Genomic DNA, 24,065 nt, shown 5'->3' with positions numbered 1-24,065 from the left:
GAGTTTAATATACATTAATACAAATTTAGAATGTGTTTAGAAATTTTAAAACTACACTAAATATTATAGGCTTCGGTATATAGAACATTCACCGAAAAACTCAATATTTTCTTAGGGGTTAACTCATAGATTTTAAGAAAAATTCAAAAATATTAAAATAATGGTTTAATGCATAGTTACATCTTTCACTAACTTATGATGAAATTTAAAAACGTTTAAAACTTTTGTTGCCTCTGTTTTTCTATATAATAGCGATTTTTTGGTTGTTAGTCAATCAATTTAGAGAGTATTATGAAGTTTTTCTATATTAATTGACAAAAAATTAAAAATATGCCCATGTACCATGGGAGAGAGTTTAATATACATTAATACAAATTTATAATGTGTTTAGAAATTTTAAAACAACACTAAAGATCATAGGCTTCAGTATATAGAATATTTACCGAAAAACATAATATATTCGTATGGGTTAACAAATAGATTTTGAGAAAAATTCAAAAATATGAAAATTCTGTTTTAATATATAGTTGCATCCTTCACTAGTATGTGATGAATCTCAAGGAGGTTTGGAACCTTTATTGTCTCCGTTTTTCTTGAGAATAGCGATTTTATAGTGGTTAGTCCATCAATTTAGGGAGTATTATGAAGTCTTACTAAATTAATTGACAAGAAAATTAAAACGATGCCATGTACCATAAAAGAGATTTTAATATACATTACTACAAATTTAGAATGTGTTTAGAAATTTTAAACAACACTAAAGATCATAGGCTTTAGTATATAGAACATTTACCGAAAAACTCAATATTTTCTTAGGGGTTAACTCATAGATTTTAAGAAAAATTCAAAAATATTAAAATAATGGTTTAATGCATAGTTACATCTTTCACTAACTTATGATGAAATTTAAAAACGTTTAAAACTTTTGTTGCCTCTGTTTTTCTATATAATAGCGATTTTTTGGTTGTTAGTCAATCAATTTAGAGAGTATTATGAAGTTTTTCTATATTAATTGACAAAAAATTAAAAATATGCCCATGTACCATGGGAGAGAGTTTAATATACATTAATACAAATTTATAATGTGTTTAGAAATTTTAAAACAACACTAAAGATCATAGGCTTCAGTATATAGAATATTTACCGAAAAACATAATATATTCGTATGGGTTAACAAATAGATTTTGAGAAAAATTCAAAAATATGAAAATTCTGTTTTAATATATAGTTGCATCCTTCACTAGTATGTGATGAAGCTCAAGGAGGTTTGGAACCTTTATTGTCTCCGTTTTTCTTGAGAATAGCGATTTTATAGTGGTTAGTCCATCAATTTAGGGAGTATTATGAAGTCTTACTAAATTAATTGACAAGAAAATTAAAACGATGCCATGTACCATAAAAGAGATTTTAATATACATTACTACAAATTTAGAATGTGTTTAGAAATTTTAAAACAACACTAAAGATCATAGGCTTTAGTATATAGAACATTTACCGAAAAACTCAATATTTTCTTAGGGGTTAACTCATAGATTTTAAGAAAAATTCAAAAATATTAAAATAATGGTTTAATGCATAGTTACATCTTTCACTAACTTATGATGAAATTTAAAAACGTTTAAAACTTTTGTTGCCTCTGTTTTTCTATATAATAGCGATTTTTTGGTTGTTAGTCAATCAATTTAGAGAGTATTATGAAGTTTTTCTATATTAATTGACAAAAAATTAAAAATATGCCCATGTACCATGGGAGAGAGTTTAATATACATTAATACAAATTTATAATGTGTTTAGAAATTTTAAAACAACACTAAAGATCATAGGCTTCAGTATATAGAATATTTACCGAAAAACATAATATATTCGTATGGGTTAACAAATAGATTTTGAGAAAAATTCAAAAATATGAAAATTCTGTTTTAATATATAGTTGCATCCTTCACTAGTATGTGATGAAGCTCAAGAAGGTTTGGAACCTTTATTGTCTCCGTTTTTCTTGAGAATAGCGATTTTATAGTGGTTAGTCCATCAATTTAGGGAGTATTATGAAGTCTTACTAAATTAATTGACAAGAAAATTAAAACGATGCCATGTACCATAAAAGAGATTTTAATATACATTACTACAAATTTAGAATGTGTTTAGAAATTTTAAAACAACACTAAAGATCATAGGCTTTAGTATATAGAACATTTACCGAAAAACACAATATTTTCGTACGGGGTTAAACACATAGATTTTGAAAAAAATTCAAAAATATGAAAATTCTGTTTAAATGCATAGTTGCATCCTTCATTAACATATGAAGAAGGTCATAGAGGTTTGGAACCTTTGTTGTCTCCGTTTTTCAAGAGAATAGCGATTTTATAATGGTTAGTCCACCAATTTAGAAAGTATTATGAAATTTTACTAAATTAATTGACAAAAAATGAAATCGATGTCCATGTACCATGAAAGAGAGTTTAATATAGATTAATACAAATGTAGAATGTGTTTATATGTTTTAAAAGAACACTAAATATCATAGGCTTCACTATAAAGAGCATTTACCGAAAATTTAATATTTTTAATGCATAGTTGCATCATTCACTAACATATGTTGAAGGTCAAAGGGATTTGGAACATTTGTTGTCTCCGTTTTTCTAGATAATTGCGATTTTATAGTGGTTAGCCCATCAATTTAGGGAGTATTATGAAGTTTTACTAAATTAATTGACAAAAAATTAAAACGGTGATCATGTACCATGAAAGAGATTTTAATATACATTAATACGAATTTAGAATGTGTTTAGAAATTTTAAAACTATACTATAGATTATATAGGCTTCAGTATTTTCGTAGGGGTCAACACATAGATTTTGAGGAAAATTTAAAAATATTAAAATAATCTTTTAATGCATAGTTGCATCATTCACTGATATATGATGAAGTTCAAAGATGTTTGAAACTTTTGTTGTGTCCGTTTTTCTAGATAATAGCGATTTTATAGTTGTTAGTCCATCAATTTAGGAAATATTATAAAGTTTTACTAAATTAATTGAGAAAAAATTAAAACAATGCCCATGTACCAATGAAGAGAGTTTAATATACACTAATACAAATATAGAATGTGTTTAGAAATTTTAAAACAACACAAAATATCAAAGTTTTCAGTATATAGAACATTTACCGAAAAACTCAATATTTTCGTAGGGGTTAACAAATAAATTTTGAGAAAAATTCAAAAATATGAATTTTTTTTAATGCATAGTTGAATCATTCACTATCATATGATGAACCTCAAAGAGGTTTGAAACCTTTGTTGTCTCTGTTTTTCTAGAAAATAGTGATTTTATAGTGGTTAGTCCATCAATTTAGGGAGTATTATGAAGTTTAACTAAACTAATTGACAAGAAAATTAAAACGATGTCCATGTACCATGAAAGAGAGTTTAATATGCATTAATAAAATTTAGAATGTGTTTTGATTTTTTAAAACAGCACTAAATATCATAGGCATATTATATATAACATTTACCGAAAACACAATATTTTTGTAAGGGTTGTTAACACATAGATTTTGTGAAATTCAAAAATTTTGTTTTAATGCATAGTTAAATCCTTCACTAACATATGATAAAGTTCAAATAGGTTTGAAACTTTTGTTGTCTCCATTTCTCTAGAAAATAGCGTTTTTATCGTGGTTAGTCCACCAATTTAGGGAGTATTATGAAGTTTTACTAAATTAATGGATAAAAAAATTAAAACGATGCTCATGTACCATGAAAGAGAGTTTAATATGCATTAATACAAATGTAGAATGCATTTGAAAATTTAAAAACAAAACTTATGATCATAGGCTTCAGTATATAGAGAATTTACCGAAAAACTCAATATTTCCGTAGGGGTTAAGACATAGATTTTGAGAAAAATTCAAAAATATGACAATTCTGTTTTAATGCATAGCTGCATCCTTCACTAACATATGATTAATGTCAAAGAGGTTTTTTGTTATCTTCGTTTTTCTAGAGAAAAGTGATTTTATAGTGGTTAGTCCACCAATTTAGGGAGAATTATGAAGTTTTACTAAATTAATTGACAAAAAATTAAAACGATGCCAATGTACCATGAAAAAGAGTTTAATATATATTAATAGAAATGTAGAATGTGTTTAATTTTTTTTTTAAAAACCCAAAATATCAAAGGTTTCAGTATATATAGCATTTACCGAAATACTTATTATTTTCGTAGAGGTTAACACATAGATTTTGAGAAAAAATCAAAAATATAAAAATATTATTTTAATGCATAGTTGGCATCATTCACTAACATATGACGAAGGTCAAAGAGGTTTGGAACTTTTGTTGTCTCGGTTTCTCTAGAAAATAGTGATTTTATAGTGATTAGTCCACCAATTTAGAGAGTATTATCAAGTTTTACTAAATTAATAGACAAAAAATTAAAATGATGCCCATGTACCAAGAAAGAGAGTTTAATATATTTTAATACAAATTTAGAATGTGTTTAGAAAGTTTAAAATAACACTATAGATTATAGTCTTTACTATATAGAGCATTTACTAAAAAACACAATAGTTTCGTAGGGGTTAACACATAGATTTTAAGAAAAATTCAAAAATATGAAATTTTGTTTTGATGCATAGTTGCATCCTTCATTAACATATGAAGAAGGTCAAAGAGGTTTGGAACCTTTGTTGTCTCTGTTTTTCTAGATAACAACGATTTTATAGTGGTTAGTCCATAAATTTAGGAAGTATTATGAAGTTTTACTAAATTAATCGACAAAAATTAAAACGATATCCATGTACCATAGAAGAGAGTTTAATATACATTTTACAAATGTAGAAAATGTATAGAAATTCTAAAACAACACTAAAGATCATAAGCTTCATTATTAGAGCATTTACCGAAACATTCAATAACTTCGTAGGTGTTAACACATAGATTTTGAAAAAAATTCAAAAATACGAAAATAATGTTTTAATACATAATTGGCATCCTTCAATAACATATGATGAAGGTCAAAGAGGTTTGGAACCTTTGTTGTTTCCGTTTTTCAAGAGAATAGAGATTTGATAGTGGTTAGTCCACCAATTTAGGGAATATTATGAAGTTTTACTAAATTAATTGACAAAAATTAAAACGATGCCCATGTACCATGAAAGAGAGTTTAATATACATTAATACAAATGTAAAATGTGTTTAGAAATTTTAAAACAACACTAAAAATCATAGGCTTCATTATATAAAACATTTATAAAAAAAAACTCAATATTTTCGTATGGGTTGTGAACACATAGATCTTAAGAAAAATTCAAAAAGATGATAATTCTGTTTTAATTCATAGTTGTATCCTTCACTAACATATTACAAAGTTCAAAGAGGTTTGGAACTTTTGTTGTCTCCGTTTTTCTAGAAAAAGCGATTTTATAGTGGTTAGTCCACCAATTTAGGGAGTATTATGAAGTTTTATTTTATTAATTGACAAAAAAATTAAAACGATGTCCATGTACCATGAAAGAGAGTTTAATATATATTAATACAAATGTAGAATATGTTTAGATATTTTAAAACAACACAAAATATCAAAGGCTTCAGTATATAGAGTATTTACCGGAAAAATTATATTTTTGTACAGGTTAACACATAGATTTTGAGAAAATTTCTAAAATATGAAAATATTGTTTTAATGCATAGTTGGCATCCTTCACTAACATATGATGATGGTCAAAGAGGTTTGGAACCTTTGTTGTCTCTGTTTTTCAAGAGAATAGTGATTTTGTAGTGCTTTGTCCACCAATTTAGGGAGTATTATGAAGTTTTACTAAATTAATTGATAAAAAATTAAAACGATACCATGTAACATGAAGATAGTTTAATATACATTAGTACAAATTTAGAATGTGTTTAGAAATTTAAAAAAAAAACACTAAAGATCATAGGCTTTAGTATATTGAACATTTACCGAGAAACACAATATTTTCGTAGGGGTTAACACATAGATTTTGAGAAAAATTCAAAAATATAAAAAAAATGTTTTAATGCATAGTTGCATCCTTCACTAACATACGATGAAGGTTAAAGAGGTTTGGAACTTTTGTTGTCTTAATTTCTCTAAAAAATAGCGTTTTTATAGTGTTTAGTCCACCAATTTAGATAGTATTATGAAGTCTTACTAAATTAATTAATAAAAACTTAAAACAATGTTCATGTACCATGAAATATAGTTTAATATACATTAATACAAATTTAGAATGTATTAAAAAAAATTTATAACAACACTGAAGATCATAGGCTTCAGTTTATAGAGCATTTACCGAAAAACTCAATATATTCGTAGGGACACATGGATTGTGAGAAAAATTCAAAAATATGAAAATTCTGTTTTAATGCATAGTTGCATTATTCACTAACATACGATGAAGGTCAAAGAGGTTTGGAACCTTTGTCGATTTTCTAGTGGTTAATCCACAAATTTAGGGAGTATTATGAAGTTATACTAAATTAATTGACAAAAAATTAGAACGATGCCTATGTACCATGAAAGAGAGTTTACTATATATTAATATAAATGTACAATGTGTTTAGAAATTGTAAAACAACACAAAATATCAAAGGTTTCAGCATATAGAGCATTTACCGAAAAAATAATATTTTCGTAGGGTTAACACATAGATTTTGAGATTCAAAAATATGAAAATACTGTTTTAATCCATAGTTGGCATCCTTCACTAACATATGATGAATGTCAAAGAGGTTTGAAATTTTTGTTGTCTCCGTTTCTCTAGAAAATCGTGATTTTATAGTGGTTAGTCCACCAATTTAGGGAGTATTATGAAGTTTTACTAAATTAATTGACAAAAAAATAAAATGATGCTCATGTACATGAAAGAGAGTTTAATATATATTAATACAAATGTAGAATGTGTTTATAAGTTCTAAAACAACACTAAAGATCATAGACTTCAGTATAAAAAGCATTATCCGAAAAATTCAATATTTTCGGAGGGGGTAACACATAGATTTTGATAAAAATTTAAAAATATAAAAATAATGTTTTAATGCATAGTTGCATCATTCACTAACATATTATGAAGATCAAAGGGATTTGGAACATTTTTTGTCTCCATTTTTCTAAATAATAGCGATTTTATAGTGGTTAGTCCATTAATTTAGGGAGTATTATTAAGTTTTACCAAATTAATTGACAAAAAATTAAAACGATCTCCATGTACCGTGGAAGAGAGTTTAATATACATTAATACGAATTTAGAATGTGTTTAGAAATTTTAAAACAACACTAAATATCATAGGCTTCAATATATAGAGCATTTACCGAAAATTTCAATAATTTCGTAACGAATAGATTTTGAGAAAAATTCAAAAATATGAAAAAATCTTTTAATGCATAGTTGCATCCTTCACTAATATATGATGAACTTCAAAGATGTTTAAAACTTTTGTTGTCTCCGTTTCTTTAGAAAATAGTGATTTTATAGTTGTTAGTCCACCAATTTAGGGAGTATTATGAAGTTTTACTAAATTAATTGACGAAAATTAAAACGATGTCCATATATAATGAAAGAGAGTTTAATATACATTAATACAAATTTAAAATGTGTTTAGAATTTTTAAAAGAACACTAAAGATCATAGGGTTCAGTATGTAGAGCATTTACCGAAAAATTAAATAATTTTGTAAGGGTTGTTAACACATAGATTTTGAGAAAAATTCAGAAATATGACAATTCTGTTTTAGTGCATAGTTACATCATTCACTAACATATGATGAAGGTCAAAGAGGTTTAGAACCTTTGTTGTCTCCGTTTTTCAAGAGAATAGCGATTTTATAGTGGTTAGTCTACCAATTGAAGTTCTACTAAATTAATTGACAAAAAATTAAAACGATGTCCATTTACCATAAAAGAGAGTTAAATATATATTAATACAAATTTAGAATGTGTTTATAAGTTCTAAAACAATACTAAAGATCATAGGCTTCAGTATAAAGAGCATTTACTGAAACATTCAATATTTTCATAGGGGTTAACACATAGATTTTGATTAAAAAAAAATCAAAGATATGAAAATAATGTTTTAATGCATAGTTGCATCATTCACTAACATATGATGAAGGTCAAAGGGATTTGGAACATTTGTTGTCTCCATTTTTCTAGATAATAGCGATAGTGGTTGGTCCATCAATTTATAGAGTATTATTAAGTTTTACTAAATTAATTGACAAAAAATTAAAACGATCTCCATGTAACATGGAAGAGAGTTTAGTATACATTAATACAAATGTAGAATGTGTTTATAAATTTTATAACAACACTAAAGATCATAGGCTTCAGTATACATAGCATTTACCGAAAAATTCAATATTTTCGTAACACATAGATTTTGAGAAAAATTCAAAAATATGAAAAAATGTTTTAATGCATAGTTGCATCCTTCACTAATATATGATGAATGTCAAAGAGGTTTGGAACTTTTGTTGTCTATGTTTCTTTAAAAATAGCCATTTTATAGTGGTTAGTCCACTAATTTATGGAGTATTATGAAGTTTTACTAAATTAATTGACAAAAAATTAAAACAATGCTCATGTACCATGAAAGAGAATTTAATATACCTTAATACAAATGGATGAGGTGGAATAACCTCAGGGTCTCGATACGATCTCAGGATCTAAGAGAAAACCCTTAGGTTCTTACACGGCCTCAGGGTCCAATTACGATTTCAAGAACCTCCGGGTTCCCATATGGCCTAACCACTATCCATATGGTCCATACAGCCTCCCGGGCTCCAATACTATTTTAAATGTGAAATACTATTTTTTTTAAAAAAAAGTTATTGTAAATTTATTTTATAAATCAAAATTTTAATTTTGTGGATACAAAAATAATTTTATGATATTATTAAATAAATTAAATTAATTAATTATAGATTTTATTTAATTTTATAAATTATAAACGTAAATACCTTTTTAAAAGCTTCATATGAGAGCATTGATCAGAAAGCATTTGGAAAACATTAGCATTTAATAAATGCATTTCTAAATGTTTTTCTAACAAATGTTCATTGGGTAATGTAGAGCTTAGTGCTAATGCTAATGCTAATGCTAATGCTAATGTACATCTTTAGTTGGTAGAGGAGTGAGTTTTCAGAGGTTAAGGAACACCGGTTCGAAAGCAACGTGCAATTTTTTATTAGTTTGGTTCGGTCATTTTTTTTATTGTTTAAGGTATAATTTTTTTTATGAACCAAATCGGACTAAACTTCCATTCGAACTAACCAAAATTTTGGTTCAATTCAGTTCAAAATTCCATGCCTAATCTATTTGGATTCAGATCGAATTTTTTTTAGTTCGCATTTCAGTTCTTATGCTCAGACTAGATTCACTAATAATACTTTAGGTTTATATATATATAAATATATAACAATCATTTATTTTCAGATTCGAACCCACTGGAATATCTTTGTATACAATGCTAAGGTGTTTTAAAATTTCATATCAACAAGACTTATATATTGAATCATCCAATAAATTTTATTAATCACTCTAATTAACACAAAAATAAAGAAAAAATCAGACCCACAAACAATCTTCATGAAAGTTGAGATTGAGCTTGGTTAGAACCAATAACAGATATTGTATTCAAAGAGATCCCAAGAGGATCACCACCTTCCTCTTCAAAAACCACCAATAGATTTCCGGATGGTTTCAGAAACGCTCTTGGAATATGATATCTGCATCAATCAAATTAAAATTATACCCCCCAAGTAAAATGTTGTCGTAGTTCATAATGCGTAGTTAATGGACATGTGTGTCACTTACATAGATTGAGAAGGATGACCAGAAGGTGTGAGAAAGGAAACCCAATAACGACCAATGCTTTGACCATTCACCCACACTTCCCCTTTACCCATACTCCCCATATTAAGCCCCACCGGCCCATCTCCGTTCGGCTCGTCAAACATCGTCTGCATATAAATGAAAGTGCAAATGAGGCTAGAGTAAAATGTAGAAAGTAATATACACATTGTATAACCCATACACGTATTGATATATTAATATGAGATTTTAGTTTTATTTACAAATAATCAGATATATAGATAATAGAGGCATACCTTGTACCAAGCAAGAGGGCAATTCTTAATGAGTCCAGCGTCATTGGTACTCCGCTTTACGCTCTTTAGATTCGCCCATTGATGTAACCTAACTTTATCCCCAAGCAAACCCACCTTCACAAGACATACATGTTAGGTTATTTTACTTATTTATCAACACAACAAATTCATGACCTCAGACGTTTTCATATTACCAAGTGACCCCATTGAGATCCACTCAAATCGATGGCATTTGTCTCACCACAGCTAATTTGAGCTTTGGTTAGTCCATAAGATTTCCTCTCCATGTAAGCCCCAGAGTCCTTTTATTCATAGGATGAGAAAAAACGTGTCATGGTTCTAATCTGTGTAATACAAGAAACTATTAAACCGGGGTTTGGTTTAATCAAATACCGTACCGGTAAACCGACCATGCCGCTAAGGATTGAAATGTTGTTTTGTCCGTTGATTAAGCTAACTGGAACTTGGAGTTTAACCACCGTGATGTTTCTGCTTCCATGCCCAGAACCTGCAAGAACACACTTCCACTATATTTGAAAATTGAACACATTCGTAACCAAAATAGTAATGTTCTAAAAAATGCGGCGAATCGGTCAAAACAAAACGATTTTTCTAAAATAATCTCTTATAATTGTGTACCTGCTAGTGCATTATTGACGAACACGTGAACCACATGTCCTAATGACTCAATGTAGAGAGACGGGTTCGCGCAAGGTGAACTCGACTCAAACCTTAAATTCATCGAGCCAATATTGTTTTAGTGGTGAGAAATAAACATTAGAAATATGACGAGAAACATGTCTAATATATTACCTTAAAGTGTACCAAAGATAATCAGTTCTGTCCTTTGTCAAGTTGGTATGTTCCAACAAAGCATTAGTCTTCAAAGGTGTGTCTGAAAATGTTGGGATTGATTCTCTAAACACTTCCCATTTGTCTGGAACATTGAACACCTGAACTGGTGTTGTAACTCTCATATTCTTCGCCACATTCACCTTTGCTGTTTCGTGGATTAGGGTTTTGCAATCCTGAAGAATACCAATTGACTTGGGAAGCAAGCTATACGCATTGTTTCTGAACTGCATTTGAATGGCTTTTCTCGCGTCGTTGTTCACCAGAAACGCAACGCATCCACTGTTCTCATCTTCAAAGACATAAGCTTGCTGCATTGGTCCCAAGGAGAGAACCGTTTGCTTCCCATGAAGCAGAGGATTTGCTGAGGATTTAATAGCAGCGTGAAGCTCCTTCAAGTGACCGTACTTTGGTTGTCTTAAAAGACCTTTAAACACAAAACAAGATCAGAATCAGGTTTGTTAGTTATCTTTCCAAATAATGACTGATGCTAAGAACCGGATTAAAGAGCTTTAGATCGAACCGTATTCATCAAGAGGAGCTTGATCATAATATCCTGTAATGAAATATGAAGATGATGTCCTTCCAAAGTTTGTTCCACCATGGTACTGTATAAATTTATGGTTGATGATTAGTTCCTAATGCGTATAGACAGGGACGTGCTAGGCACAGTCCAGTGAAACATTGTTTTCATCCTTAAAATTTTAAGAGATATTATACATAGATATATGCCTCTGAATAATTATTTTTTTTAATTCCTTATAAAAATTATTTCTAAATATTTATGGCCTCAAAATTTTGAAGACCGCTAATGTTTAAAGAAGAAATATCGAATCTTAGTTACCATGTAGTAGTTAATGTAGCTTCCGTTTTTCGCAATGAAAAGAGCTGCATGGAAAGCTATATCCTCAGCAGATCTAATATAAGGTTCTCCTCCATAAAATTGATAGCTGTTTTTATCAAACATAGTTAATTAACTTCTTGGACAAGAAAAGGAAAATTCAAAATAGACAATAAAGTAAACCCTTACAAAGATGTCCAATCTTCAGTCCACATTTTGGGTTTATTAGGTGAGTTTGGTCCTGGAAATGTCTCGCCGCATCTCATTCCATTGCACGTATTGATCTACAAATTAAATCCTCGAATATTTAAGAGGAAAGAAACATTGATCTTAGATAAGTAACCGGTAGGGTACGGTACGAACCACTGGATCAGGAGCATCGGGCTGCTTGCACATTATCCATGGCACTCCGGTCTGAAGCCCTACTGCCATTTGAGCTGCCCACTTGACGTACGATGCTCCTTTCTCATGAAAACCTGCCTCCACGCTTCCGTACTCGTTCTCTATCTATATTATTAAAATCACACGAACTCAAACAAACACATTCACATCATAATTAGAAGCTAACCGGTCCGGTTTGACTAAACCGTAAGAACTTAATGTTACTATTCTACTATCAGCTATACTAAATAAACCCTAAAATGAAAAGTGTTGCCCCAGCTCATAACACTGGTTTCAAAGTCAATGATCATGATCGGGGTTGGTATGGTTAAGCACTGGTTCGGTTTAGTTAGTTAATCCTACTTTTTTGGTTTTGGGTTGGTTCCCTGACATTGGTTTCAGTCTTTCAGATGAACAATAATGAAGTTAATTTACCTGGGAAAGAATGATTGGACCTCCTTGAGACGCATATAAGCCCTCTGATTTCATCAAATTTACGATCTTACTGGTGAATCTTTGCATGTGGAACTTGAATGGCTCGTTATCGGTTCGGTATACCATACCGGGTACATCCCGTAACCAAAATGGCAATCCTCTGGTTAACCAAAGCGGTTGTCAAAATTATTCAACAAAATTTTCAATGTACAATAAAATATTATTTTTTGAGTTTATGAGTAGTATACCCATAATTCCATTCAGCTTCGACGAAGGGTCCAATACGTAGGCAGACATAGAGACCTTGTGATCTAATTTCTTTAATAAACTTCACCAAATCGTTTCTTCCACTAAAATCAAACTGCAAATGTTCATTTTAAGTTTATATCTTAAAGTTTAGTACAAAAAAAAATATCTTAAATTATTTTAGCAGAAAAAAACTAAATGTCATTCTGTTATATAAAAGTAACAAATTATAAATTTCACAGAGATAAATTAGTAAATGGACCAACCTGTCCGAGCTTAGGCTCATGGAGGTTCCAAAAAACGTACGTTTGGATCACATCGATGCCTCCTTCCTTTGTCTTCTTTATCAGAGACGGCCACATCTGCATAAACAAACACAATCATATATTTATTAAATTATTTTAAAGTTACAGTAAATCATTCAAATAATTGAAACATTAATGCATTTCGCAACAAGAATAAGACTGGTTGTCTTTGGATCCCCATTGATTAGAAATTTTAATGACATAAGAAGATTTGTTCACGTGATTGTGTTAAAGTTGTCAAAGGCCTAATGATAATAAGGCTAAGAAACAATGATCATCACATGTCACTTAGGTAAACGATTGTTTTTGTAGGCTAACAACAAAAAAAAATATTGTTATGTATTATTGTTTCACACATTTTGATCTTTTACTTAGTCTATTCATTTATTCAATCAATTTTATTTTTACTTATCAACCATGAGAAGACCATTAAGGAAGCACAGAGAACGAATATATGCTAATTAGTTTAGGATTGTAAATGAATTGATTCGCAACTTCTATCGATTATTTTAGTATATGATAATTTTTAGAAGTACAAAAAAAAGTCCAAGAAGTAGACAATGACAACATATTAGGAGGAGCCTATAAAAAGAACAGAAACTGTGTCGTTTTGAGACCCGTGACTTTCATTTTCAGTAAAGTCAAAGAGTCAAAGATGTCGTGTTAGATGGAAATCTCTGTCTTAATCTTGATAGTGAAGCTTAATAGATATACCTTGTGAACCATACAATAAAATAATTTACAAATAATACTTGATAGATCAATTTCGCTTCACTACGTAATGCATGTCTTTTTCGATTTTAATGTATTATTTATGTATATAACTTTTCATAAAAATTTCAAAACTAATTATCACGTACACGGCATAAACTTCTGACTAGTGTTATTCCTACCTACTGATTTCGTACTTAATTACATTTTCAATCATCAAACAAAATTACCAAAAATTAAATACATCTTAATTTCCTAGAAAAGGTTTTAAGTAAAAAAGAGTTTCTCACGCAAGACGGTACATAAAATGCGAAAACACCTTAAGCAACTATAACTAATTATTTATAAAATAGTCTAGTTACATAAAGTATCATTTGATATATTCCAAAATTCATTTTTCAAGCAACCTCGCATCTAATTTGTGATATCCAAAATTAATACGCTGGATTTATTTTGTCATATATATCAGAGTTTTGTCATATTACATCAGTATGACACAAGTTCTGGTCCAACCATATTTTTGCAACCTACCATTATTGTTTACACTTGCCAAAATGTGATAGACATATACACATTATCACCCCCCCCCCCCCCCCTTTTTTTTGAATTACCAAGATGTTCTGGCCGAAGCCGGTAATCCTTTTAAACCTAAAACCATAGCATGCACATCAATTTGTCTAAACAGTCATTTAAACTAAGGACCTCTGGCACAATAGTTAGGGTTGAGCTAATGACCACATTATCTTATATTATACATATAAAATGAAGAACATTTACCTCGGGTGTGCTGCGAGGATAATGAATGGAACCGGAGAAGAGAAGTTTCCTCTGTCCATCGATAATCAAAGACCGTCCGTCATACGTTACTCCCTTCTCCGCCGTATCACCGCCGGCGGAAGCTGTGGAGAGAACAACAACCATCGCCACAAGAATCCAACACGATGCGACCCGACCGGACATCATCTTCTTTCTTTTCTTCCTCTTTGATGTTTAATTTCTATTACAGATTACTGTTCGAACATGTGTGTTTATATATACACACGCATCAAACATGTGGGCGTACGTATTAACGCATTACATAAGTCTAAAACAGCTACGGATTGACTAAAATGTCCTTCTGATAAGGATTCCATTCATTTTTAGTATGGTCTTTTTTTCTTTTGTCAAGGATGGTAACATATCAACCAAAGTAGTTAGTATCAACTATTAGGATAAGTACTATGTCGAGTCTCGACAGGTATTTATTATCTGGAAGATATTGAGTATCTAGGATAACTTCGTATATAATGTGCTATTATCTAGATATACACAAATCATAGTTTGCATATATATAAATCTAAGATAATGACTACATAATTTAGAATATAAAATTTATACTATTATTTGAGAAGTGAATTTGCTTACTTGTCATCTTCTCCATGATTTTAGTTAATATATTTACTTGTCATTTTTTCATAATTTTAGAATAAGTCATTAGTTTAATTAATACTATTATTTCAAAATTTTGTTGATATATATCTATATATTTATCATGATATTTAAGATAATTAATAAACATTAACATATTCTACTGATATATATATATACTACTATTTTTAAAAAATATATTTTAAAATATATTTAATAAATAAATAAATATTAACAATAACTTTAAATATTATCAAGAATTTTCTGATTTATCATGTTCTCCATAATTTTAGGTAACTTTGCTTATTTATCATGTTTTATTAGGTTTAAGCTAAATTATTGATTTATTATTAACTTTTAGTTGAGTCACTAATTTATTAATTTAAAAAATACTCTATTAAATCTTATATAATTAAAAAAGAATTTTATTTTAATAATATTAAATTTATATGTTATATTAAATATTTAGTTAATTTTTTATTTGTCATATTTTTATTAGGTTTTAGACTTTTGGCTAGGTTATTGATTTCTTATTAGTTCTAACTTATTCACTAATTTATTAATTTAAATAATACCTTTAATGAGTTTTATATATAATTCAAAAAAAAATTTATTTTAATAATATTAAATTTATATGTTATATTAAATATTTAGTTAATTTTTTTATTTGTCATATTTTTATTAGATTTTAGACTTTTGGCTAGGTTATTGATTTCTTATTAGTTCTAACTTATTCACTAATTTCTTAATTTAAATAATAACCTTAATGAGTTTTATATATAATTCAAAACAAAATTTATTTTAATAATATTAAATTTATATGTTATATTAAGCAATTGATTATAAAATAGTATAATTAAACTATCAAAAATATATTAAAAAATAAGATAATTTTTATAAACATTGTGTTGTTATCTGGAAAAAATATTTTTGATTATGAAAGTTAAAAAATTAAGATACCAAACAATTTATAATTAAATATTAGTCAAACAAAGAAATTTATATAAAATATTTTCTAAACTATTTCTATGATATGAGTGTTTTAAAAAATTTAACACAATAATAAGTATATATTTTGATGAAAAATATTCGACATATATAAATACTTTGATGTTTAATTTAAATATTTGAAAAATAGATAATAATTTATTATGTTAGTTTTAGATTAGTAAGACATAAATTAATAAGAAGTTTATACCCGCTTATGCGGATAAAACACCTAGTCACCAAGTATAAGACTAGCTATTCGGGGATTTTATAATTTAGAACGTAAAACTAAAATGAAATGAACAATGGATAAACTTTAACATAAAGATCATACCATTGTTGATTTGTGCTCATTGCCGAGATAAATTATCTTTGACAACATTTTTGGATTTGACTTAAGGTCATCGGTGCGAATCATGTGAGCCAAAGAAAAGAACAAGTGATTAGTAGTATTAAGTATTAACTAGTAAATGAAGGGTAAGTTCGTCAATAGGCAGAATTTCTGGAAAAGTTGAAGCGGGCAGAAAATGATTCTGGAAAAGTGATTCAGGGTTTTAGCGTGCACGACAGAGAAATTGGAACTTGGAAGACAGGACTTGCCCCAATACAGCCTTCACGTTAAGATAAACGTGGCTTTAAAATGGGTCTCAAGTTTTTCTCAAAGCCCTTAAACTGGGCTTATACATCTGGCTGCTTTGCTATGTATTACTTCTTCTTAAAAAAAGAACGTTTTCGAAAAAAGGTTTGAAATTAAGTGATATTTTAAAATTTCAATATAAAATTCACTAACTTTTATGTTATATGATATTTTATATCTGCAGTTTGTGTTTTATTGGTTGAATTATGGTTAAATAGATTGTTAATAATGTTTTTATTCAAAATAAATATAAAAATAAATATTTTTAATCTGTGCACATAATGAAAGGAGTAATTAAAATTAGGTTTTTAGGGATAATTTAAAAAATACTTTATTTGCGATTTGAAATTTGACAAATACACTATATTTTATATTTTTTTGAAAACTACACTTTCTTATATGTAAAAAGACATTTTACCCTCTATTTTATACCTTATGTTAGTTTATAAATATTTTTCTACGAATCCATTTACAAAGTTAAAGAAACATTAGGATCAGCTTAACAAATGCACACACCACCTTTTTGGCATGATATGCTGATTATTTTCTTATCTTACTTGATTCTGGCGAACATGTTACATGTTATTCATACACTGATTTAATATATTGTTTCTCTGCTTAAGAGCCTAATAGAATCCATTATCCATTGTAAAACAGGATTTTTTATAACACTTGTAATCAAAGTATTCTTACAACGTGAGCCAAACAGGCCAGCAACAAAACCCAAATAAAAATACATCTTGTAACCAGTAGGCATCTGTAATTAATCATGAACAAATTTGGGAGAAAGTATCTTCAACGAGGCAAAAAGATCATAAGATTGTGAGAGAGAACCATTGTAACACAAGATTATTAGTTACCAACTACTAGACAACATTCTTCAACTATAAATTAATAAAACATGTTTTATAATTAACTGTCGTTTAAAAGTGGAAATGTTAGTCAAAGAGACCATCGATTATCGCATTACTCAGCTTTACGACTTCCGTCAATAAGCCGGCGTGCAACTAAGATGACGTCATCCCAATGACATACGCGATGAGATACTCTGGTGCGGTGAAGCGCACCGTAACACTCGTCCCTTTCCACTCACGAGCCACAAATATATACATTGACCAGAGAACAACATGCACAAGCATACACCGAGAAGCAGTAGATAAAGGTTCGTGCAGATGACGGAAGCAATGACATCACATTCGGTTACCCAATTATTCCTCGACACGTGTGGCTGCACGGTCAACGTTGAAGAGAAAGCGGTTGGTCCCGTCACACGTGTCGCGAAACCAAACCACCCACGTGTGGTTCACGAACCTCCTCTCCTATAAAAGCTCCATGGACTCACTCTCTTCCCCTCGATTACAATCGCCGATTAAAAACCAACAAAATGAAGGCGGAGCTAAATTTACCGGCGGGATTCCGATTTCACCCGACGGACGAGGAGCTAGTTAAGTTCTATCTCTGCCGGAGATGCGCGTCGGAGCCGATCACCGTTCCGGTGATCGCTGAGATTGATCTGTACAAGTTCAATCCATGGGAGCTTCCAGGTTATTATTATTACACGATCTCTACAAGTTCAATTTTTAAGTTTTTATTGATTTTAATTTTTAAATAAAAAAAATCGATTTTTTTTTTTTAATTTTGTTTTCAGACAAGGCGTTGTACGGAGAGAAAGAATGGTACTTCTTCTCACACCGAGACCGGAAATACCCAAACGGTTCGCGTCCAAACCGGGCAGCTGGAACCGGTTATTGGAAAGCGACTGGAGCTGATAAACCGATCGGTAAACCGAAGACGTTGGGGATTAAGAAAGCGCTCGTCTTCTACGCAGGGAAAGCTCCGAGAGGAGTGAAGACGAATTGGATTATGCACGAGTATCGTCTCGCTAATGTTGACCGGTCCGCTTCTTCGAACAGGAAGAACAACTTAAGAGTACGTAAATGGGCCTTGGGCTCTAAATGGGCCGTGACATCACGGTTTATTAACTGACTTTGGATCTTGTCTGAATTGTGAATGCATATAATTAATGGTTTTTGTCGGAAATTTTTGGCAGCTTGATGATTGGGTGTTATGTCGGATTTACAATAAGAAAGGAACGGTGGAGAAGTATTATCCGGCGGATGAGAAACCGACAGTGATGACTGCGAGTACGTCGGATTCGAAATGCTCAAGTCACGTGATTTCACCGGACGTCACGTGTTCTTCCGAGGTTCAGAGCGAGTCGAAATGGGTTATTGATCTTGAGGACGCGTTTGATGCGTCCATGTTCGGTTCCTTGTTGCAAAATGACGCTTTTGTCCCTCAGTTTCCGTATCAGTCTGATTTCGCCACTATGTTCGAGGACCCGCTGGAGCAGAAACCGTTCTTCAATTGGAGTTTTGGTTCTCAGGGGTAAAGTTGTAAAGGGAATAGAGTTTGAAGCTTTCTCAGAGTATCCGGCCACTGAACCGGAGGGGGGAACTCGGTGTCGGATCCTGACCCGGAAACCAAGCTGGGCTAAACAAGTTACTGAGACTTTCAACTTCAGGCTATCCAACATCTGATGAAGGGACAAATGGTGTGACCACTGGTCTCTATCAGACTCATCAGCAAGATTGACTTTTTTTTTTTTTTTATAAAGTGATATTTAAAGAAACAGAACTGTAAAAGAAACAGTGACTATTTCAAATCACATATATATTCATATATATGTTGTATATAACAATTTGTTTTCTAGTAGTTGTTTAATATCTTTGTAATCACATTTTAAATTAATGAAAATTTATTTGCCTTTAAAATAATTTGTATTCATCATAATCAACGAGCATGAGCTTATTTTTCTTTTGATGAAACAATGTACATTTTTATCTCCAAGATAAGATTACAAAGACTTTAAGAAAAGAGAGAGAGAGAGAGAGAGCAGAGAGATGGTGATGAATGATAGATTCAAGAGTTATTGTGAGAACTGGAACGAGAAGCCCAAATACCAAACACAAGAAACCAGAAGATGAATAAGATCGCCCAGTAGCGTGCAGGACCATACCTGATTCTAGTGAGCACAACCTGTTTTCAAGTTTTTTTTAGCGTATAGTAAAAATAGAAGTCAATTAAAAAAAATCTGTAAAAAAATGAGATGATTTTTACTTACAAATCTGAAGAAGATGACTATTATCAAAGCACATATTCCACCAAGTAGGATATGAATTCCACTCCTAGCAGTTTCCTACACCAATTAAAACAACCATTAATCAACAAAACTAATAATATACTCCATCCGTTTCAAAATGCGCAAATTAGAAAATGGTTAAATGTTCAATTTTATTTTTATTTATTATCAAAAAAGTTTGCATTAATTTTTTTCTTTATTTATATAGCAGTAAAAAAAAATTAATGACATAAATTGCATTGAAATTCTAAAACGACCACACTTAATATTAAATGGACTGAGTATCAACTTAGATTGATGACATACCTTTCCAACACGAGGAGCAATGATCCAGACCAAAGTAACAGTGAGCAAACCGGTAGCAAGCAGTATCCCTGTCCCTTCCACAGCCCATTTAGTCGCACGGTTCTCCATAGGCAATACACCAAAGTTCACAACACCTAAAGGTTGCTCAGGCATAGCCTGAGAAGCTGCAACAGAGCTACTGTTATTGTTGTTATTCAAGGCATGTGGGCCAAACCATGAAGATATCTCACTAAGTCTTTGCCTTCTAATCACAGCAGCTTCGTCTGTATCCACGGTTGCATCTGTATGCAACGCCGTGTGGTCTCTCAAGGCGATGACCACTTTGTTGAAATCAGCAGTTTTAATATTCTCCGCAGCTATCCCACAGATCTCACACACGGTGGATCCATGGTTGAGGAACCATTTGAGAGCGCAGGCGTAGTGTACTAAAGCTAGCTCGTTTTTGCAAGAGCATCCAAGTTCGAGCAACGGATCCTGATGCTGCTGCAGGATTCCCATTTCGATATCAGTCTCTGTAGATTTGCTGACATTATCATCAACTGTTTCGTCTGCATTGGTTTTGAGAGTGATCCCCAAGAACCCCAAGGCGGCATCTCCTCGTTTGTCGGATTCTGCGGAGTGGCATACACGACAAGTTGGTAGCCCTGAGTCACTGTCTGTACTGTAACGCGCCACGGTTGCTAGTTCATCGGTCTTGAGGGGTGGACAATCGTGATCATTGACTCCTGTCTCCAACTGATTCTCTTTACCCATCAAGCTAGGAATATAATAAAATCTTTCTCTCTTCACAAGACCACAAAAAATATAGATGGTTGAACTCCTAATAATATCTACTTTATAGACATTGATAAGACAAGACAAGTCAAGATCCAATAAAACAAAAGGACCTCACTCACTGTAACTTATACTATAGAATCACACTGAATGAGAAACAAGCAAGAGAGAGATGGCCTATTTTGCATTCCTGCAGAAAAAGGCATTAAAAGATGTCATAAACATAAAATGGAACAAGCTGATGGTCACATAACACTTTAACAAGAATGTTAGAAAGGCAAACAAAATAATTAAATAAATAGAATCCAAGCTTACTTACACTCACAAGGAACAATCCATAAACTAATGGTGATAAAGTAGCAAAAAACCCTCATTAATGATTAAGGTATCATGCTTAAAGTGAGAAGAATGTTATCATTTATAATCAGTTTGATCACCATATATAAAACCAACCTTTCAGATACTACAAGAGCCATAACATGCTGAGATCAAATTCAAAACAAGAGGAAAGTGACCAAAATGACATGACAATATGATGTCTGAAACCAATATAATTTATCACGCAGGTTGTAACTGAGCAGGATAGTTGCAGCAACTCCAGACGAAAGAAACCACTAACAAGTAAATAAACAAAACAAATATAATATATGCAGAAGCAGATTAAAGCAGCCATTGATTTTTTTTTTAATTTAGCAGAAGCAGATTAAGCAAGTATTTACTCAAACCCATTAAAACTGAAGCAGCATGAAACAGCCATTACTTTAATTTTTATTTTAAGCAGCCATTATGTTAAATATTTAAAGCTCTCTACCAAATCTCCACCACTGATTTTAATGGAGAGACAAGACACCCACTGAAAAAAGACAAAGAAACAGCAGTTTCGTTCTCTCATGGACTCATGAGTCACCGACTAAAACAGAGACATCAAGATCTAAAACTATATGCAAAAATGAGAGATCAACCACATGCAAATCTGAGCAGATTCGAACATTGCTAGATCAACAAACTTGGCGTGAAAAAAAAAAATGAATCTGGAGGGTTTTGAGTGAGCAAACAAACCTCTGGCAAAATCTGGGCAAGCGAAAAGTTAGAACCTTTGGAAAAACCAATCTCTGTTCATAGGTTTCTCCTCGAGTTCCGGGGGGTTAGGTAACAGGATGTGTCTGGGGGAGGAATGCTATCTATCGTCTTTTTGAGCTAAAAGACGTTCAGATTCGAAAAAGAGTTCTTCCCACTATACATGGTGCGGAGAGCTGAGTGGTTTTTTTTTTTCAAGATTCTTTTTTATTTTTACTTTCTTCTTTTCAATATATATATATATATATATAACGTTTTTTTCGAGAAAACAAAACTGTCCAAATTTAAAGAAAACGATGATGATAAGTAATAAATGATATATAATTTTTTGAATTAATATATTATTTTCGAATTTATGAAAAAAAAACTGGACTTCATATTTAATTAATCGTTTTTATTTTATTTTCAAATAATTTGAAATAGATAATGTAATCGTTCTAAACATTCATTTTTCTTTTAAAAGAATTAATATTATGTTGAATAACAATTCCGCATAATCTAGCAGAATTAGAAAAAAACTACTATTTTTGTATTAGAAAATCCAAGCATTGATTGTTTTCTTTTTAGCCAAAAGGCGTTGAAATTCTTTAGGATGTAAAGTATTAAAGTGAACATAATTAGAAACAGTGTTTCAAAAAAATAACATACTTAGAAACAAAAATCTCAATATATACAAAACATTATCTGGATAAATATAAAATAAAATGATGTCCCTTTTTGGCTATAACTTTTTCTTGAATATATGTTGCTTTGAAATTTGAAAATATTATATTTATTCTGGACAAAGGATGAATGGAAATGAGCTTATTATGTCGACTAAAAAATCCGTATTATCTAGCAGAATTAGAAAAACCTACTATTTTTGTATTGGAAAATGAAAACCAAGCATATATTGTTTTCTTTTTGGCAAAAAGGCGTTGAAATCCTTTATGATTTACGGTTTTGAAATGAACATAATTAGAAACAAAAATCTTGTTTAAACACACAAAAAAAAATAGAAACAAACATCTCAATATATACAAAGCATTACCTGGATAAATATAAAATAAAATGATGTCTCTTTTTGGCTATAATTTTTTCTAGAATTTTTTTCGCTATAAAATTTGAAAATGTTATGCTCTTTTCCAAAAATATTTATTCTGGTCAGAGGATAGATGGAAATGAGCTTATTTATCCAGAGCCGACCAAAAATTAAAAGAGAATAATTATAAACATAGAACAAAATAAAGATAGAAACGAGCTAAATCCATAATACGTGAAATGATATCATAAACTTTAGTTTTGTTCCAATGTTAATACTGTTCAAAATTAAGGTGGGTGTAATCGCTAATTCTACCATTTGATTCATGTCTAAAAGAGGAAGAATCTGTTTAAACAAATATTAAAGTGCTGTTTCAGTTCGTCCTCTTATACAAGATTGAATGGACGGACAAGCCAGGCTGGTCCTTGGGCTTGGAGTGCTGAACCTAATAAACACCTCTCATACTCTATCCATTATACACGTAACTGAATCTTATACGAGAAGCTACGAATGGATGCAAATTAAGCCTTTCTTTTCTTCTGCATGGCTTTTGTATAATAACCAAAAAAACGACCAGAGTCTGTATGTATATTTTGATCAAAGTTTTTTACTCTTCTTTTCTCTCTTCTAGTTAACACTTTTCTGACGCCAATATTAGAGTACACTGTACAATGACATTCTTCACAAACACCAGAGGCAAATAAAAATAAAACAAGGCAAAAATCTCGTACCCGGTCTTTTTCTAATTGGGTAAGAGTAAGACATTGTCAGCAAAATTTGTACTTCTTCTTCTTCTTCTAGAAGAGATTGAGAG

General features: G+C 30.6%; 3 protein-coding genes across 3 annotated transcripts; 1 reads left to right on the top strand and 2 right to left on the bottom strand.

Moving 5' to 3' along the window:
• Window positions 1-9,431: 9,431 nt before the first annotated feature.
• LOC106405120 (beta-galactosidase 6) lies at window positions 9,432-15,035 on the bottom strand. The gene is made up of 15 exons (XM_013845723.3): window positions 14,678-15,035; window positions 13,151-13,246; window positions 12,887-12,999; window positions 12,639-12,798; window positions 12,186-12,329; window positions 12,012-12,106; window positions 11,826-11,931; window positions 11,505-11,589; window positions 10,943-11,408; window positions 10,769-10,860; window positions 10,528-10,637; window positions 10,324-10,431; window positions 10,130-10,243; window positions 9,837-9,982; window positions 9,432-9,748 (listed from the first exon to the last, which is right to left on the bottom strand). The coding sequence occupies exons 1-15, from the start codon at window positions 14,861-14,863 to the stop codon at window positions 9,607-9,609; spliced, it is 2,163 nt and encodes a 720-aa protein (XP_013701177.2). The 5' UTR covers window positions 14,864-15,035; the 3' UTR covers window positions 9,432-9,606.
• Window positions 15,036-18,255: 3,220 nt separating this feature from the next.
• On the top strand, window positions 18,256-19,368 carry LOC125574773 (NAC domain-containing protein 102-like). The gene is made up of 3 exons (XM_048760516.1): window positions 18,256-18,475; window positions 18,580-18,860; window positions 18,982-19,368. Exons 1-3 carry the CDS (start codon window positions 18,316-18,318, stop codon window positions 19,321-19,323), a joined length of 783 nt encoding a protein of 260 aa, XP_048616473.1. The 5' UTR covers window positions 18,256-18,315; the 3' UTR covers window positions 19,324-19,368.
• A 310-nt stretch (window positions 19,369-19,678) lies between these two features.
• On the bottom strand, window positions 19,679-22,463 carry BNAC02G42710D. Its single transcript, XM_048760514.1, has 4 exons — window positions 22,213-22,463; window positions 20,380-21,343; window positions 20,056-20,130; window positions 19,679-19,970 (listed from the first exon to the last, which is right to left on the bottom strand). Exons 2-4 carry the CDS (start codon window positions 21,130-21,132, stop codon window positions 19,854-19,856), a joined length of 945 nt encoding a protein of 314 aa, XP_048616471.1. The 5' UTR covers window positions 21,133-21,343; window positions 22,213-22,463; the 3' UTR covers window positions 19,679-19,853.
• Between the last annotated feature and the right edge of the window lie 1,602 nt (window positions 22,464-24,065).

The sequence above is a fragment of the Brassica napus genome, chromosome A2, assembly GCF_020379485.1.
Source record: "Brassica napus cultivar Da-Ae chromosome A2, Da-Ae, whole genome shotgun sequence".
Classification (NCBI taxonomy): Eukaryota; Viridiplantae; Streptophyta; class Magnoliopsida; order Brassicales; family Brassicaceae; genus Brassica; species Brassica napus.
Note: the sequence above shows the minus strand (reverse complement) of the source record. Positions and strands in the feature narration are given on the sequence as shown.